This window comes from Rhinolophus ferrumequinum, chromosome 19 (assembly GCF_004115265.2).
Source record: "Rhinolophus ferrumequinum isolate MPI-CBG mRhiFer1 chromosome 19, mRhiFer1_v1.p, whole genome shotgun sequence".
Lineage (NCBI taxonomy): Eukaryota > Metazoa > Chordata > Mammalia > Chiroptera > Rhinolophidae > Rhinolophus > Rhinolophus ferrumequinum.
In genome coordinates, this window is record NC_046302.1 from 6158527 (window position 1) to 6178194 (window position 19668).

General features: G+C 40.0%; 1 protein-coding gene across 2 annotated transcripts; it reads left to right on the forward strand.

The window, feature by feature from the left end:
• Positions 1-210: 210 nt before the first annotated feature.
• On the forward strand, positions 211-19063 carry MPPE1 (metallophosphoesterase 1). Of its 2 annotated transcripts, none has more exons than XM_033135646.1 (11): positions 211-699; positions 1550-1638; positions 9490-9882; positions 12366-12474; positions 14168-14271; positions 14922-14996; positions 16667-16775; positions 16941-17009; positions 17101-17223; positions 17764-17904; positions 18852-19063. In XM_033135646.1, exons 3-11 carry the CDS (start codon positions 9605-9607, stop codon positions 19032-19034), a joined length of 1191 nt encoding a protein of 396 aa, XP_032991537.1. In that variant the 5' UTR covers positions 211-699; positions 1550-1638; positions 9490-9604; the 3' UTR covers positions 19035-19063. The 2 variants fall into 2 exon arrangements, with proteins under 2 accessions (XP_032991537.1, XP_032991539.1); XM_033135648.1 differs by having other exon boundaries at positions 214-699; positions 16944-17009.
• The last annotated feature ends 605 nt before the right edge of the window (positions 19064-19668 follow it).

Genomic DNA, 19668 nt, shown 5'->3' on the forward strand with positions numbered 1-19668 from the left:
GCCGGAGCAACTCGGCTTCCCAGACCAGGCAGCTTGCCGCCGACCGGCTCACCTTCCTCCGGGTGAGCCTTGGGTTCGGGGGTTCTCCCGCCGCGGCGCCGGCCTGCGGGAAGCCCGCCTCTCCCTCCCGAGCCGCCGCGGGACGTTAAAGAAGCGACTGCTGAGGCTGCCCCACGGTAGCGACCTTGCTACCTAACGGCCTTTCCGTGCCCAAGCGACTTCTCTTCCTGAGCTCCCCTTGCTTTTCTGGTGTGTCGTTCTTGTCCCCGGCCTCCACCCATTTGCAGCGACTTCCCAGGGGTTCAAATGAGCGACAGTACTCAGGTCTCCAGCAGATAGAAAAGTTCAGAAAACATTTAAGGATGGCACAAAGGACCGAGTCATTGAGGAAGATGCAGCCATACGGGGGTGTTTGCTTTTCTTTGGACCTATTGTTTGGAGTCGCCGATGGAGCGCCTACCGCGGCCTCTCTTCCTGGGGTCGCAGGACAGCGGCTCTGTCCCCACAGTGCGCCTGCTCTGGAAGCCCGCGTTCTAGAACGTCGGCGCCGGGCAGGGCGAGGGCGGGCCTCTCGGAAGACTCCGGTTGCCCCACCAGGCTGAGGCCGCCAGGGCGGGGTTCCAGGGCGACCGTGACGTGTCAGGCCGCGCTGAGGAAACAGGAAGCTGCTAAGATGCTCGGCCCGGGCTCGGAGGACAGGTGAAACGATGGGTGACGGCTCGCCTGGGTGGTTTTGCTTTCTGATCTGCCTTGTATCGTGTTGAGCGCTCGGTGCAAGAGGATTTTACGTGTGTCCTTGTAACCGTGTTATAATTTTTATGCTTCTAGGTGAATTGCTATTTCTTGTCACTGCAAACCGGAACCTCTTTGCCCTTTCAGGATTGCAAGTAACTTAACTGAAAAAACAGTATTCTGGAGATTGGTTATTTACTGGAAAATCACTATTTCTTAGGGCCCATGTATTAAATCGTAGGGGCTTCTCACTTCCTGGTTTACTGATGTAGATTGAAAAACCGTTTCTTATTTTAAAATACCATTTAAAATGGAAAATTTAACATGCAAATAGCCATTGACAATATTGTAGTAATAGTATATTTAAGATAGTGAGAAGTTAAAAAAGTACAGGTCACTGCATAGTGAACATTTTTTAGTGCTTATGGCGGGAGGGAATTTAGATAGTTAATGATAACTTTGAAGTGAATCAGTCAATGGATAAAATATTTTGCTCTCCATTATGGATTGCAGCTACTGTTCTTATGTGTTGGGCAGTATAAAACTATGATGTATACATGTCATATGTAAATATACTATAAAAGACATATTCTTGAACAATAACATAATGCCAGTCTTTTTTTAGCTGTGTCGTTCTCAGCGTTTTTGTTTTTTTTACTTTCAATGTTGGTCAGGTGATCAGATTCCTTGTTTGTGTGCCACAGGGCAGCAGCCATGTACTCTCTAAGAAGTGATGCATATTTCGCTTTAATAATAGTTAATTGAATGAAAGATTACTCAACAACAAAACACATTTTCTGTTTTATGCGTATTTCAGGTAAAGGTGCTCTGATTTGGGGGAGCACAAGCGAACCCAGAGCCTTTCATACTTCAGATAGTCTCATCTACCAGCTGCATTCTTTAAAGGTAAGACGATGACTCAGTGATATGCCCCGAACCCAGGCTCCTAAGTCTTATTTTTTTTTATTAGTTTCAGGTGTATAAAACAACATAGTGATTAGACATTTATGTACCTCACAAGGTGATAATCCCAATAAGTCTATTACCCATCTGACACTGCATAGTTATAACAATATTATTGACTGTATTCCCTATGCTATACTTTATATCCCCGTGACTATTTTTAAAAAAATTATAGTTGACAGATAATATTATTTCATATTAGTTTCAGGTATACAGCATAGTGGTTAGACATTTTTATAATTTTTTTTATTGGAGAATATTGGGGAACAGTGTTTCTCCAGGGCCCATCTGCTCCAAATCGTCCTTCAATCTTAGTTGCAGGGGCGCAGCCCACCAATTCAATGCGGATATTGAACCGGCAACCTTGTTCCGAGTTCACACTCTGACGAACTGAGCCATCCAGCCGCTCCGACATTTTTATAATTTGTGAAGTGATTCCCCTGATAAGTTTAGTACTCACCTGACACTATGCATAGTTTTTACAATATCATTGACTGTATACCCCATACTGTACTTTACACATCCCCATGACTATTTTGGAACTACCAGTTTGTACTTCTTAATCCCTTCACCTTGCTCACCCAGCCTCCCAACCCCCTCCCATCTGTAACCATCAGTTTCAATCTAGTGGAGTGCTCAGCTCAGCTCCAAAAAATATTTTATATTTTTTAAAATATAAAAGTAGTGGATTTAGCGCTGAAAGGGAGCCCTTGTTACGGGACATTGTTAGCTTGTAGGGTCCTATGTATGTGTGTTTGAGACAGAAACCTATATAAAAAATTGTGGCAGAACCTGTATAACAAAATTTACCATTTTAGTCATTTTTAAGTGTACAGTTCAGTGGCATTAATTACATTCACATTGTTTTGCAACCATCACTAGTATTCATTTTCACAACTTTTTCATCTTCCCAAACTGAAACGCCATATCCATTAAATAATAACTTCCCATTCTCCCTTCCCAGCCAGTGGTACCCACCATTTTACTTTTGTTTCTAGGAGTTTGACTACTCTAGGTTCCTCCTATAAGTGTAATCATGTAGTATTTATCATCCTGTGACTGGCATATTTCAATTAAAATAATGTTCTCAAGGTTCATCCATGCTATAGCATGTATTAGAATTTCATTACTTTAAATTGAAAAAATTTAAATTATGGTAAAACATACATAAAATTTACCATCTTGCCAATTTTTTAGAGCAGTTTTAGGTCACAGCAAAATTGAGCAGAAAGTTCAAAGTTCCCATATACCCCCTTCCTCCACATAACACAACCGCCTTCATTATCAACACCCCTCACCAGAGTTTTTTACAGTTGATGAACATACACTGACACATAATCACCCAGAGTCCATAGTTTATGATAGGTCCACTCTTGGTGAGCATTCTATGGGTTTAATGTATAGTGACGTATATTCACTACTATAGTTTATCATTCAGAATATTTTCACTGCTCTAAAAATCCTCTGTGTCCCACCTGTTCATACCTCCCTTCCCCCTGCTCCCCAATCCCTGGCAACTACTGATCTTTTTACTGACTCCATAGTTTTGCCTTTTCTAAAATGTCATGTAGAAGGAATCATACAGTATACAGCCTTTTCAGTTTGGCATCTTTCACTTAGTAATGTGCATTTAAGGTTCTTCCATGTTTTTTCATGGCTTGATAACTCATTTCTTTTTAGCACTGATTAATATTTTATTATCTGGATATAGCATAGTTTATCCATTTACCTACTGAGGGACATCTTGGCTGCTTTTAAGTTTGAACAGTTATGAATAAATCTGCTATAAATATCTGTGTGCAAGTTTTTGTGTGGACATAAGTGTTAAACTCATTTAGGCAAATACTAAGCAGCACAATTGCTGGATGATAGGATAAGAGTATTTTTATAAGAAACTGCCAAACTGTCTTCCAAAGTGGATGTACCATTTTGCATTCCCACCAACAAGGAATGAAAGTTTCATCAAATGTTTATGAAAGTTACTCCATGTCCTCATAAACATTTGATGTTGCCAGTATTCTGGATTTTGTCCATCTAATAGGTCTGTAGTGATAGCTCATTGTTTTAATTTGCATTTCTCTGATGACATACGATGTGGAGCATCTTTCCATATACTTATCTGCCAATATACTTCTTTGGTAAGATGTCTGTTAAAGTATTTGGCCCATTTTTAATTTATTTTTAATTTTTAAGTTTTATTTTTTACCCACTTATATTGAGGTATAATTGACAAATAAAATTGTATATATTTAAAATGCACAATATGATGATATGTGTACATTATGAAATGATTACCACAATCACCCTAATTAGCACGTCCATCATCTCACAGAGTTACCTTTTTTTGTGTGGTGATAACACTTAAAATTTATTTTCTTAATTTTTAAATCAGATTGTTTGTTTTCTTGTCGAGTTTTAAGATTACTTCATATATGTTGGGTAACAGTCCTTTATTAAATGTGTCCTTTGCAAATATTTTCTCCCAGTCTGGGGCTTGTCCTCTCCCGCTCTTGAACCATCTTACCTACTTTTAAGTGTATATCTAGTTCAGTAGTGTTGAGTATATTCACATAGCTGTCCAACCAATCTCTAGAGCTTTTCCATCTTGCAAGACTGAAACTCTATACCTATAAAACAATTCCCCATTTTCCCTTCCCCAACCCACTGGCAACCACCATTCCACTTTCTGTTTCTATGAATTTGACTGCTCTAGGTACCTCATATAAATGGAATCATACAATATTTGTCTTTTTTTGACTGGCTTATTTCACTTAGCATAATGTCAAGGTTCATCCATGTTGTAGCATGTATAGGAATTTTTTTCCTTTCTAAAGGACTGAATATTCCATTGCATATAGATGTATATATTACATTTTGCACACACACATATATATATACATATATATGTATATATAACATTTTGTTTATCCATTCATATATTAATTTGTTTTTTTCCCACCTTTTGGCTATTGTGACTAATGCTGCTATGAACATGGGTATACAAAAGTCTGTTTGAGTCCTTGCTTTCAATTCTTTTGAGTATATATGTACAAGTGAAGTTGTTGGACCATATGGTAGTTCTATTTTTAATTTTCTGAGGAACCACCATATTTTCTTTAGTGGCTGTACCATTGCACATGCCCACCAGCAACGCACAAGAGTTCCAGTTTCTCCACAGCTGGGACTTCTCTGGCTGCCTGGATCATGCAGCCTGGGGAGGACTCAGGAGCTGCCAAGTATTTCTGTGTACTTCCCTCACAGAAGAAAGCTGTTTTCTTCTATAGGAGGCTCAGGGAAGTTTGTCATACTTCCCTATTCACCAGAGAACTACTTGAGCATTTCCTTTTTGTGAGAGTCCCACACAGGACCTGGTGAGACATATGTTCTGTGTACCTGTTTGCTAGTCTTTAAATTTCTGCCTGGCTCTTTGATCAAAGGGAGCAGGAATAACCTCTATGTATATTTTCCTCCTGTTTCTATGACTGGAGACTTTCAAGCATTTAATTTAAGGCAGATAATGGACCAAAAGGGTGATAATATGTATGTTTGTAATTCTAAAATGTTTGGGGAAATACAAGTACATGTAAGCCATTTAATGCCACAGACATTTGTTGAGCGCTTACTATTTGTAGACACCATGCTGAGCCATAAGAGGAGGGGGGATGTGGAGATAAACAAGGCAAGGTCCCTGTGTCAGGGAGCTTACAGCCTAGTGCAGTAAGAAATACAGTTTATATCATGATCAGTGCACAGATCCATGCACATAAAAATGGAAACAAGTTTTGTGTAAGAAACTTTGCTATGCCTTGCCTTTTTATGTGCCATATAGACTAGTATTTTCTATTCTGTTTGATTTTATTTTTTTAAAAATTGTGGTCACAAACCACACAACTGAGTTCATAAACCAGTGATGGGTGAATTTTAGCTTCCTAAAAGTTCTGGGACAGTAGGTGTTATTAAGCTGTTTTTTTTTTTTTTTTTTTTTTTTTTTTTAAGTTATCATTTGTGACGTTAGGAATAGGAAGTATATGTGGTAGAAATCAAAATACCACAGGGTCAGTGCTTTGGTTCTTACCAGGGCTTTTCAGGACCTTTACTATTAAAGTCTAGCTCCCTTACAGACAAATCAGGAGATGAGATGTACGTATCTGCCTTTTGATCCTAGGCCAGACTGCACTGTGGTTGGGAGGCCTGTATAGTTTTCCTGCTGGATTATCATTTGATGAGTTTACTAAAACTGACAAGTTCAACTTGGGGAGTGAAAACAATAGCATTTTGGTAATTTGCTTTCTTAACCCAAGCCTGCTAATGCAAAGGAAAGCTTCTAATATGGACAGAAATGTCAACACTTACAAGAAAACAACACATAGAATACAGTCTTTATCCAAGCCTCCCATTTCCTAATTTTACAGTCTAGTGATACAAGATGGATAAACACATTTTTTTCATGTAGTTATTGAGTAGACAGGAAGAGACGGTTGCATTTGGCCTGGGTGTAGTACCCATACTGCTCTGATGAAGGACTAGACCCTCCTTTCATTTAGTCTAGGAAAGAACACATTTTCTCTCCTCTAGCCTGTAAGAGCCTGGACATGGAAAGGATAGTAGCATTTATTCAGACTGTGTGGCACTGGAGATGTTAAATCATTGGCCTGTTTATTATGCTTGAGTTAAAATTTAAGGTTTGCTTTTAGTGAGGAAAGTGCATGGGGACTTCAGATGTGAACCATTAGAAAGTACAACTCAGTAAATGAATGGAGAAAACAGATTCGGCCCAAGATGTCCATAGCTTCTAGATTCCCTCCAATTATTGGCCTTTGTTCTCCCTAGCTTGATTATAGCCATTTGAATTGAGTATCATTTGAGCCTGTTGGAATTCTTCAGATTGTAAGGTTTACTCAGTAATGTAATCCTGACATACCTACTGCATAGAAAGATTTATTTTTAAAAAACTCTTTTGTAAACATCATTTCTATCAATCTCAACGACATCAGTGGAGGTACTGTGTTTCCCCGAAAATAAGACCTAACCGGAAAATTAGGCTCTTAGGTTTTCCTCTTTGCTGCCAAAAAAGGCAGGTTCAGTGTGTGCACATCTATGTGCTTGGTGGTGGGAATGTGTCTACTCCAGTGCTCCTAACTGCTGGTGGTCAGCAGGTTTCTTTCAGCTGTGTCAGAAAATGAGGAAGCAGTTCTGTCCCTTTGTTGGCTTAAGGCTTAGTGCAAGAAGTGAGCACAAGGTGGTCACTTATACCCATCTGGAAGCCATCAGGTAGGGGATATCTCGTTTCGTGATGTGGGGCTTTGAATGGTGCCTGGCATGGTGGCCTTACTGTGCCATTTCTAGGAAGAGGATGGATTCCTTCCCCCACCCTCCTCAGCCCTAAAAACTGTTCTGTCTTCATTTCAGAAGGTAAAAGGGAATATGCTTTGGCCATAACTTTGAAGACAAGATTAGGAATACTCATTTGATGGGTCATAAAATGAGTTTTGGAAAGAGGAAGAAAAGTGGTTTTCCAAGATTTGAACAAAAGGAATTGTGTTTTTAGGAAGACAAACATCAAGTTTTTAGGAAGTTTTAACTGTTGTTTTGGCCTTAGCTTTTAGGATTTAGGAGATTCTAGGCCCTTTGAAAGAAATGAGATGGTAAGATGAAATGGTTGCTTTTCATATATTTGATTGAATCAAACCAAAGGAAATTGGATGGTATTAAGGAATATATTCATTATTCCTTAGAGTCTCTCTCTCTTCTTTTACGAATAGAAGCTGAATAGAGAATCCATGCCTTTAGTCACACTGGGGAATGGTTACTAACAACGTTTGTACAATCGTTCTGAAGTTTGATTGCAGATAGATGGATGACAGAAAAAAAGAGTTGTTACCTTCTCTTCATTGGCATCAGATTAAGCACTAGCTTTATAGGGTGAAATGATCCACAGGGTGACTACATATCCTGAGCTGCCTGGGACAGTCCTGGTTTATGCTATAGCCCTGTTTTTATTATTAGTGCCACTTTTCACTCTCAAAGGTGTTCTCAGTTGGAAGATATATTGTGACTCCAGGTATGTAGCATGTGTGGTTCAACCTTAGAGAAAATGGAGGAGGCAAGGAAGTTGTAAGGAGAGAACAAGAGGTATGGCACGTAATCACTGATGGTCTGGACCTGGTTGATAAAGATATTGTGGATTTTCTGACTAGAATTCCAGTAAGAGCGGTCGATCCCAGGTTACATGCATCATTGCTTCTGACCTCTCTATCTGAGAGGGCATATTTCAAATCTAGTATTTGTGTACTGTACCTCTTTAATCAAGTGCAGTGCTTAATATAAATAATGCCATTTGAGTGCAGGCAGAGGAATGATGAAGACTTGGGGCCCAGAGCCCTTCATTTCACTCCTATCGTTTCATCTGTTCTGAAGATCTACAAACGGAAGTGAGTCCTTCCTAGTACAGCAAGACAACTGTCAGCTTTTCATTTGAATAATGAAGAGATTTCCTCATTTTATCATTTTCTGAAGGAATTTTCAATTCTGGGGTCTTGTTTTACATTTTTGATAATGGCTCAAAATATGTTTGTCCCTATTTATTTTTTTCTAGGTAAGGCTTTTAAATTTTTCCAAACATAGTGGTCGTTTATTGTAGTAAACTGCTGTGAAATAAGCTAGGGACTGAGGCTTATGTGCAAATATGAACAGGTCTGAAAACTGAATTTGACAGAGATTATTTTAGATGCTACAGAAATGAGAGTGTTCCTGACGCCTATCAACCATGGAAGATTCCTCTCAGAAAATCATCCTTCCATAAAAGGATTTTCTTTATTTATTGGCTCAGTTAAGATCTATGTCTCCCGTAGTCCCCACCCCCTGCAATACTTCTGGAGCTGCTCCCATAGCTGAGAGCTCTGTAGCCTTTAGATCACCATCCATTTTAAGAGTCTTGTGTTGAGCATTAGTTGTGGAACCTTAAGTAGAATGCCACCTTTTATAGCCTATCTTAGGCCATCGTTTTATCAACCTTTCTCTTCAGATGTGTCGAAAATAGATGCTTTCTTTATAGAATGCAAAGTTCATCTATGACTCAGATGAACTATGAATCCATAAACATTTTAAAGGTTCCTGTAGAGAAACCATTGCACATAAATGCCATTGCAGAAGGACATCCAGGGTTTTAAAGCTAATTTGCAAGTGAAAAGCCCATATTGTGAAAAATGTATATAATTTGAATGCAGTGTGCACAGATGGTGGCTCTCACAGGCTCTGTCCTCTGAGCCCAGAGCCCAGAGTGGAATGCATTGTTTGGATCTCTGAAGCACACTGTGCACGAAGATATACTTCTTTTGTGGAAAAGAGTGTAGAAAACTAATAAATTCACCAACACATTACAGGGACTTATGACCTGTTGATTTTTAAGGTCTTCAAGGGGTGGTGGTGAATATTTTTGTGAGTCACATTACCTTTAAATAATAATTGTTAACTTTCCCAATTAAGTTTACTACCTTAAACATCATTCCCATAGATTTTCATTTAATGATTTCCAAAGTGGTAATAAAATTTTATCATCTTAGTGGGAAGATATTGTAATAGCATTATTTTGGCATACAGTTATAGAGACCTCCTAGGCAGCCAGTTGTTATCCTTATCAGTAATCAGACCTATTCTTATTGTGAGAGTACAGAACAATTTTTTCATTTAGGAATGTAGATATAATTCTGTGACTCGTTAGTTCTTAATTGAGGGAGCGAGTGTTAGTGGCATTTTTAGGAAACATAATCCAATCCTTTTTCCTCTTCCCTGTAGGTACATGGCTAAGACCTGGACACCATTTGCACCTTACCCAGGATTCTACAATTTTCTCACGGCGAGTTCTTGGTGGATCTGATTCTTGGTTGCTGGCAACTTCTGCACAGGAGAAATGGCGACGATCAGTCTTGGGTTTGGAAGGCAGAATTTTCGTCTGTTCAAGAGGAGTTTTTTGCTGTTGAAACTCATAGCTGTTGTCTTTGCTGTACTTCTATTTTGTGAATTTTTAATCTATTACTTAGTAATCTTTCGGTGTAATTGGCCTGAGTTGAAAACTCCAGCCTATGATGGTGAACAAGAGACTCTTGAACCTGTGCTGAAAGCCATGTTTTTGGCTGATACCCACTTGCTTGGCGAAGTAAGAGGCCACTGGCTAGACAAATTACGAAGGTAGGAGCTAAAATTAGGAATCTTTCTGAAATTTGACTTTTCCTTGAACTTATTTACTGAACATCTGTATATACAAAGGCTTAGAATTTGGAAGGCAGGTCTGGATTTGAGTCTTGTGATTTTGGACAGGTTTCTAAGGCCCTCCGAGCCTGTCTCTGCCAACTTGTTTGTAACTGGGTTATTATGAGAAACTCCACAGGTTGTGTGAAGCAATGCCCAGCACATGGCCATGTTCAGTGAACGTAGGTTTTCTTTCCCCCTGGGTGGGGAGGACACAGAGCTGGGTTGGTGGGTCCCTCTCACAATCACTGATGTGTAAGTTCGAGCTCACTTGGTTTGTGCCCACTCTGGACAACAGGAGGAGCAGGGCAGATTTGTGGTTGTCTTCCTGGGGAGAGGATTCGGTCCTGTCTCTCCAACTTAGACCTGCCCAGTGTAGTCTGTCTGTTTTCCCACCAGAAGGCCTTTTTAAAAAATTTAATTGTGAAATACACATAACATAAGTTACCATCTTAAACATTTTTATATAGGTGTGTTGTAATTGTCCTTTTGTGACTGGCTTGCTTCACTTAGCATAATGTCTTCAAGGTTCATCCATGTTGTAGCATGTGTTAGAATTTCCTTCCTTTTGAGGCTGATTATCTATTGTGTGTTTATACTACACTTTATCATTCATCTGTTGATGGATTCTTGGGCTACTTCCACCTTTCGGCCGCTGTGAATACTGCCCACCAAAAGGCGATGGACTGGGGCTTTCCACTCCTGAGGCATCAGAGCTTCTTGTCCCTGGTGACCCTGTGCCCTGACCCCTTTTCTCTACCATGGCTTCATTTGTGCCTCTCTGAACATTTGTGCCTCTCTATTCTTGTAAGAGGGACTGTCCTCAGAGTGCTTTGGATATAGATGAACCTTATGTTGGGTGACAGGGGGAGATGTGTGATGTCCCCAAAGGTGGGTGAAGAAGACAAGACGAAAGAAAGGCAGATGGAGGGGCTGCTATACATTTTTACTCAGTTTTAAACCAAAAGAGGTGTGACATAGAGAAGGCCAGGGTGAGACTGAGTTCCTTTGGCTTTGTTTGAGGCTTACAAATTGTGCTTTGTTTGTGACCCCTAAGCAGTCTTCCCTGCCCTCTTGCACCTGCTGTTTCTAGATTCTTTCTTTTCCAGGGTGAATAACATTAAGTCAAGAAAAACTGAGAAATGTATTTTGAGAGGAATTGTGAGTAAAGATGTACCATACAGCGGTTACACGGGGCCTGAAAAGTCTCCTTTGACCCAAAGTTATTGTTCCCTATTTATATGTTCCAGGATGGAACATTCCCCTTTTGCACGGGAGAAGCAGCCAGGAACATGCCTGAAAAAGGAGGGAAGAATTGGGATCCTTAGGCAAGTGACACAGATGAGAGTTGGTTAGGGAGAAGAGAGGGAGGGTTGAGAAGCACTGACATTGTTGAATACCGTGTTTCCCTGAAAATAAGACCTAGCCGGACCATCAGCTCTAATGCGTCTTTTGGAGCAAAAATTAATACAAGACCCGGTCTTATTTTACTATAAGACCGGGTCTTAATATAATTAATATAATATAATACAATATAATATAATATAATGTAATGTAATGTAATATAATAAAAAATAATATAATATAATATAAGACCTGGTCTTATTTTACTATAATATAAGACCTGGTCTTATATTAATTTTTGCTCCAAAAGATGCAGTAGAGCTTATGGTCCGGCGAGGTCTTATTTTCGGGGAAACATGATACCTATTGTGTACATTTACATAGTGCTATCTCATTTAATCCCATATCTATCCTGTGAATGTAAGTTTTTATCTTCATTTACCAATGAAGAAACTAAGAATCAGAGGGAGCAGGTAACATTCTCAAGGCTGCACAACTGGTTAGTGGGTGGAGCCATTGTCCGTGAGATTCCAGGTCCCAGGCTCTTTTCATTCGCTTGTCTTACCTACAGGTGATTACTTGTGTGTCCAAAGTGTACAGGATTTACAGTTTTGATATTGGCTAGTCTGTTTCTCTCATTGTCTCTCCTCAACTCTGAACGCAGGAAGGAAGTTGAGGTACATTCAAGAAGTGAAAGTTAAGCCAGATGCTGTTATCTCCTCAGTGTGGTGCAAAAATAGTCTCCATTGGGCAGGTTTGGAAGCTGCCTTAAGCTCTCAGACCCCTGGGGCTCTCATGACTTCGTAGCGCAGTGTGGGGCCTGATCTCTTGGTACAACACAGGGGAAGTCAGGCTCTGATATGTATGGGAGGGGCAGGCTGACTCCTTTGGTGCCTTTGCTCCCCACATTTAATCACATACGGATTCTTTGGCCCTTCCAAGCAGTGGATGAGAATACGAGGGAGGGGCCTTGGAAGAGGGAGAATGGAACCATTTGGTTCACTTTTTAAATGGCCCGTAAGACAGATGTGGCCTCCACCCAAGAAACAGACTGATGCCTTTTTCCTATTGTCTTCTAGGGAATGGCAAATGGAGAGAGCCTTCCAGACGGCTCTGTGGTGGTTGCAGCCGGAAGTTGTCTTCATTCTGGGGGATATCTTTGACGAAGGGAAGTGGAGCTCCTCCCAGGTAGGACCCTGTGACACTGGCACCCTAATCCTGCTTTCAGGGTCCAGCACAGACAGTCCAGATAATCCACGAAGCAATTATCAGCTAGGATTGGAAGTTTTGCTTAGTACCAATATTAATAATGTATAGTCTATCTTAAAGATTATTAGGATCTGTGTGTAATGACAATCTTGAGTTAGGTTGACTGATCTTATCTTTGTCTATTTAGGAAATATGTAGATTAGCCAGATATCACTTTGTTGGAATGCACATTCCCATAAACCTCTTGGGAAAGGGGAAATTGGCAAGACGGATTGCTATTTGTTGTCACCAAAATTACAGAATACACATGGAAATGTAATTTGACTTTACATTCTTCCTTAACCATTAAATTATAAGAACTGTGCTGCAAAAGTTACTTGCTGCTGTCCTCTTCTTTTCTTTCTTCTGAGGGAGAGGTGCAGAAGGAGCCCTGGGGACTTAGCATGAGGTTCCTCTGTCTTCAGGGTCCCTGAGGCCTCTGCCCTGGTATTGAGGTGATGGAAGCCTTTCCACAAACCAGAGCGAAATGCTCTTCTCAACTTAGCTGTCAGAATGCTTTGCTTATTACATGCCTGGAATTAATGGGGAAAAAGGAGTTCTTCTTGCTGCTTAGTTAAACATGTTCAGTCACTAATGATTTTTGGAAGATAATCATTGGCATTTCACTGGACAATCCCTAAGCTGTACAAAGAAAGTCTTGGTCCGGATGTGATAGAAACCCATTGAGTATAGGATTGTACTGTTTGTTATAATCTAGCCCAAAATTAAATATGAGACAGTGGGAATGCTGTATGTAAAAAGCAACCAGTTATAAAATGAGATTGGATATATATGTTGTTTTTCCAAATTAAGGGCACCATTTTATGTTTTTATGTTTTTCGAATTTTACGTTATTCTGATTTTATATTATTCTAACTTTAAATATTATTTATCAAAGTGAAGTCTTTGTAAATGTATTGAAGGACTGTCTACATAGCATATTTCCCTAGGCTTGGGCTGTATTTAAAACTTTTAGGATAAAGTTGATTATTATTCAACGAGGTATTATCTAACCTAGAGTGTCCAATTGATGTTTTTACGTTTAATAAAAATAAGAACTTTCTGAACATAATTCTCAAGCTTTAATAGTTAAAGCAAATGTCAGAATATTCTTTAAATATTTGTTGGATTTTGTCTTTCACCCACATCTCATGGCCACAGGGAAATGCTAAGATTGAGGAGGGATGTACTCATCCTTGTCTTGGTTGACACAAATGAATTTACTCGACATTTCCTAAGAGCTTGTTCTTATAAAATGTCCAGATCTGATGTGATTCTTAAGATGGGGTCTATGTAAGCATCTTCAGGGGATCTTGAAATAATAGGTGTATGAACCAGATATTTTGGGGGTTGCTAGTTAATATTTTAAGATGGGAGACACCATTTAATTAAAATTCGGCATCAAATTAAATGCATCAAATAAAATTTGGCATCAAATAATTAAAATATTAAGTTGATTTTGGAAAAAGAAGTTTGACATAGAATTAGAAATTCTAATTTATACATTAGCTTTATGAACATCTGATTTGGACGGGGGAATTAACTTCTCACCATTAAAATAGGGAGTGTGTTTTTTCAGCCACAGGGAAAGGAAGGTTCTTTGAGTCTCAGCAGTTACCGTTTTATCCTACAGGCCTGGGCGGATGATGTGGAGAGATTTCAGAAAATGTTCAGACACCCGCGTCACGTGCAGCTGAAGGTCGTTGTTGGTAACCATGACATTGGCTTCCACTATCAGTAAGTAGTTCACTAAAGCATTGTAACATGAGAGCTCTTGCTAACTATAATTTTAAATCTGCTACAATTCATATGAAAGCCTTGTTTGGGTTGTGTGGAGGAAATTTGTATTTCTTGAAAGATGTAAGCTCTGGAATGTAAGCTCCATGAGGGCAAGGATTTTTGCCTTGGTACATCGTATACCCTTGACAAATCTCTGTTAAATGAATGATTAGTGTGGTCTTGTGTGACTCTAACTTAAAACTTACATTTAATGGCCAGTTATTTGCTTTGGGAATCAGAAAACAATATGATTTAGACTTTAATAGCTAATATTTATATAGTGCTTATGATGTGCCAGGGTATTTTAAGCATTTTACTTCCATATATTAACTCACTTAATCTTTACATGGGCCTCTTATTTTATCCATTGTACCAGTGGGGAAACTGAGGCCCTGGAGACTAAGTCACTTGCCCTAGGCCTCACAGTTAGTCAGTAGTGGAACTAAGAGTTGCTCCTTGATCGCTTGGGACTAGTTGGAGCTCTGAACTAACAATGCTAGTCTGGCGCTCAAATCCTGAAAAATTATTTTTTGTGTCCATGATAACTTTAACAGGTTATAAAATGGCTTGCTCTGAAAAAAAATATTTCTTTTTGTAACTGAATGTAGGATGAGCACATACAGAATAAAACGATTTGAGAAAGTTTTCAACCCTGAAAGGCTGTTTTCATGGAAAGGAATTAAGTGAGTATTTTTTGTGAATTCTTATGAAAACCTTTGTCCTTGGAAATTAATTTTCAGAGGTGACTGCCATACTGGGTCAGACCCATGCTCTGTCTGGCCTGGTTTACAGTCGCTGACGAAGGTGCCTCAGGCTGTCTTCGCTCATGGTCCCCATTGGAGGCACCACCTTGGTTTTCCCTAACAACCCACAGTGATTCAGTTAGTCTATGCCTTTGCCTAGCCACCGAGGGAATTTTATTTTTTCTGTCGACACTGTCTCTGGCTGATATAAATTTCATCAGCCCACTTTGTAAACGGGTATTTTTTATTTGTTCAAAATTTATTTATTTCCCTTTATAAAGGATGTTCCTGTAGTTTTGGTGTCCTAGGATTTGGTGGCGAGTGTGTTCACTGTGCTCTGTAGCTCTGTGCCTAGTCCCCACTCCCATCAGCCTTGATTTTTAGATCAAAACTTCCTAACCCTTTAGTCTGACCATCAGCACAAGCTCCCCTTCTATGTGGCCATTTTTTTGCCCATTTCTGGACCCTTTCTGGTCTGTGTGTGTGTGTTTGCAGTATAGTGGACCAGACCATACACATCATTCTAGTTGCAGATCTAGTGGAGAGAGAAAAAGTGGGAGAGGAAGGTTTTTCCTATTTTGATCATATCCTTCTCGTGGTGTCCAGTACTCCACTGGCTTTGGCTGGAGCAGCTCACTGGGCCTGTTAAATGAGATGATCTATGTTAAGCTCCCAGAGACCAGGGTTCAGTGGGTTCTCTACAAATGCTTGCTTCTTCCCTTCTTTTGCCTGTAAGGCAGAGTCCCAGGTATCTTTCTTTCTTGAGTCATAATGGAGACTTGACACAGTTTGAGTTTTTTTTCTCCCTAGGCATAGAGTTTAAGACATTTTAAACAACTGATCGTATTTCAGATCATTTGATTAGTCAGCTCCTCATCTCTAAAATTCTTTAAATATGACTTGTACCTGCTTCATGCCCAGTTGATATGTGTATAGGAAATAAAAGCATATTTAATGGAAGTCTGTAGAAAATAAAATTAAGGTAAAGTGGTTGCAAAAGAGAATCATAATTGACTTCAGGACTGTTCATTCCTGTGAACTCTGACCAGCACCCCACTCCCTAACCCCGCCTTGTTTGCTGAGTGCACGGATGCTGCCTAATGTTGTCCATGGTTCACTTAATGTAGTAATAACAACATCTAACATTTACCGAGCACTTTCTAGTGGCAGGCCCTATTCTGTTGTATTATTTCATTTAATCCTCACAATGAGCTAATGGCATGGTGTGCTATTTATATCCCCATTTTACAGATGAGGCACAGAGAGACTAAGTAACTTTCCCAAGGACACCTGGTTTGATGCTGAGGTTAGGGTTGTCTGACCGCAGAGATTCTGTAATCTGGGATTTCTCACAAATTCAGGGGTAAAATCCTTTTACCATGGATTGGACTCCACTTCCAATAATACTGCTTTGTTTTATTTGTTCAATATCGATTTCTTAATATTAACTCCTGCCTACAAACACACATTAGCTGAGTTGAGATTTAAAGCTCTTCTGGATGTGTTTCTTCACCCTGTGGATGCTTAGCTTTCATTTTGTGGGAACGATAATGTGAGAAGACAGTAGACAGAAAGCCCCCTGACTCTCTGCTTGCTCCCATCTGCCTCAGTTTTGTGATGGTCAACAGCGTTGCACTGGAAGGGGACGGCTGCAACATTTGCTCTGAAGCAGAAGCTGAACTCATTGAAATTTCTCACAAACTGAATTGCTCCCGAGAGGTAGGAGATCATCTGAATGGCACAGGTGCCTTCTGCTCTGGCGTCTTCTAAGGGCACAGTGAGTCAGTGCACTTTGTGTTTCTGTCAATGTCTCAGCCCTCTTGTCCCTTCCTACCATGTGCTGACTGCTGGGTTTGCCAGGTTAACTGACTGATTTCTGACCAGCAGGAACTTCACTCCAGCCAGTGTGGGGATGGGCAGCCGCTGCCGAGGTCAGCCCCAGTCCTTCTGCAGGTGAGGTGGGGAGAAAGCAGCTCCGTGTATTTGGCAGAAACACCTAGGGTCTCATGAAGTCACATCTGACTCCTCTCTAAATCCTGGACAGCATTTTCCACTTTACCGGAGAAGCGACGCTAACTGCACTGGGGAGGATGCGGCACCTCCAGAAGAAAGGGGCACCCTGTTTAAGGAGAGATATGACGTGCTTTCTCGGGAGGCCTCACAAAAGGTTTGGCAGCATACTGGATGCTAACCAAAAGCCAGATGACTTTATAGTTATCGACTGGGGGATGGAGGGCAGGGTGTTGGCAGTAGCTCAGATTATCCTGTCATCATTTTGTTCTTTTACCCCCAGGATATTTTTGCTATTCTTTATTCAACGTTTTTCCACCAACTTAAGTGTATTTGGAAATGTAAATGGAACTTAAGAGTTAAATTTTTAGGGACTTAAGATGCTTTTTCTTAAATATGTATATCATATTTATATATAATAAAATATCAACATTTATGAAATAAATTTACAAAATATTTATAAAAACAAAACATAATTTAAAAATATAAAATCTGGGATGAGAAGAATAGATTCTGAGAGCCTGAACTTTTGATAGAGTCTAAGCAAACCAAAGGATTTTAAGGAAAAAACAAAGCAGTCCTACAAAGTAGGGATTTCGTATTTAACTTAATGAAATCAATGGTGCCCTGGCTCTGGGCCCCTGGCAGGGCTCTGTCTAAGTATTAACTGCCTGTTGCTGTCCCCTGGGTGTGGCAGCTGCTCTGGTGGCTGCGGCCACGCCTGGTCCTCAGTGGCCACACGCACAGCGCCTGCGAGGTGCTCCACGGGGCAGGAATCTCTGAGATCAGCGTGCCGTCTTTCAGTTGGAGGAACAGAAACAACCCCAGTTTCATCATGGTAATGTGAACATTTATTTTGTCTCAAAACTTGTATAATATTTAAATCAACACAGAAATCAACTATTTAATTGCTGTAATCTGTAAAAATATACAAAAGCCATAAATAAACTTCCCCCACTCCGCACGCACACTTAGTATGATACACTGTGCCCTGTCTAAACATTTTCCTGGGGACAAATAAACATGGCATATTCCAAGAGGGGTGAGGGGAGGGGTGTCTTACAGAGTGTTTTATCCTTCAGGGACGGCAGTGTCCTCTGATATTAGGCTCTGTGTATTGAATATCATTTTTTCCTTAGCTGTACTGAGTCATCGTGTCTTGTTTTCCAAACGTGCCCATGTGCTCCGGCAGAAAAATGCTATAGCTCTTGCAAGGTGATTAAGGATATTCTTTCATTGAGTGACAACCTGATGTTTCAGTGCCTTTTTTTTTTTTTTTTTTTTGCCTTTGGGTTCCAGCCTCCAGTTCTTAATGCTTTTATGTCAAGTACTTCTACTTCATGAAAAGATGGGGAAAACCTCATGTTTTCAAATTCACAGGAGTAAATGAAAACATTCCCCACTGTCATTTCATATAGCAAAAATGTCTACCAAAAAAAAAAAAAAAGTCCCCTGGCACGTGTATTTCTAGGTAACAGATTGCTTATTTTAACATCAAGTGGCATGAAAAATAGCCTTGAACTCCTGTTCCTCGATGACCATTGCTTTAAATCTCCCTGCCGCTCTGAGTATCTCTCAGGTATGCCCACTATATTTTAGAGGAACCCTTGGCTTCCCTTCTCTCACCACTGCTTATGTAGGTTGAAGTCTGTGCCTCTTTAAGTCTCAGGTGAGGAGAGCTTCTTCCCTGCCTCACCTAAGCCAAGAAAGCTGCCTTTCCTCTGTTGTTGTTGGAGCTGTGCTTGGGGCTCTCACTGCAGCATAACATTCTCATTTCCTTTCCAGGGCAGCATGACATCCACAGAGTATGCCCTGGGCAAGTGCTACATTCCCTTCGAGAGCACGGTTCTGATCACATATTGTGGAACAGCCGGGTTCCTTGTGGTCCTCATATTAATTCACTTTGGGTTTCTAGATTCGCCTTTTATTTTTGGTTGCCAACTGCTCAGAAAATTTAAGACAGTGTGAAGAGGAGACTTTCTGCTTTTAGTAGTAAATGTCAAAACCAAAGAAACTAAACTTGGGGCAGTGCTCATTTGAAATGAGACCAAAGTAGGCTGTCTTTATGCAAATCATAGAAATTCTAAATGATTGATGCAAATTACTGCAGAATAAATAGTTGATTGTACTGTTCTCATGCTATGAAAATGGAACATTATGACAAGTCTGTTTTCTCATTTTATCAAATATATGTATAATCAAAGATTTGTATCTGTACAATGTGTAAACGCTATTAATGTCATCACTTGCATGCACCAGACAGTCCTTCTTTCCCCAAGATGGAGCCAGCAGCCCTGGAGCACCCTTGGGCTTAGGTGTACACAAACCAAACTTTGGGTTTGCTTTTTGTCCTCCTCGAAGTTGTTCTCAAATTCCTATATATTATAAAGCTGTACACTGAAAATTAACATACAGAGGCTACAAGCAGGAATATGTTGTTTACACAACTTTTGTACTTCTTTGCTAAATTAATGGAATCAGATTTTTAGATAAGTGTAATTTTCTCTCCAGTAGACCAAGTTGTTAAATCTGAATTTAATGCCTGTGGTCAAAAGAAACTTGAAAAATGGAGTAGGAAGTGGCCTTGGTATTTAAAAGTCAA

Coding starts and splice junctions, on each gene's coding strand:
- MPPE1 (XM_033135646.1), top strand. CDS start 9,605: ATGGCGACGATCAGTCTTGGGTTTGGAAGGCAGAATTTTCGTCTGTTC. Junction 9,883..12,365: donor TGGCTAGACAAATTACGAAG/GTAGGAGCTAAA, acceptor ATTGTCTTCTAG/GGAATGGCAAATGGAGAGAG. Junction 17,905..18,851: donor ACAACCCCAGTTTCATCATG/GTAATGTGAACA, acceptor TTTCCTTTCCAG/GGCAGCATGACATCCACAGA.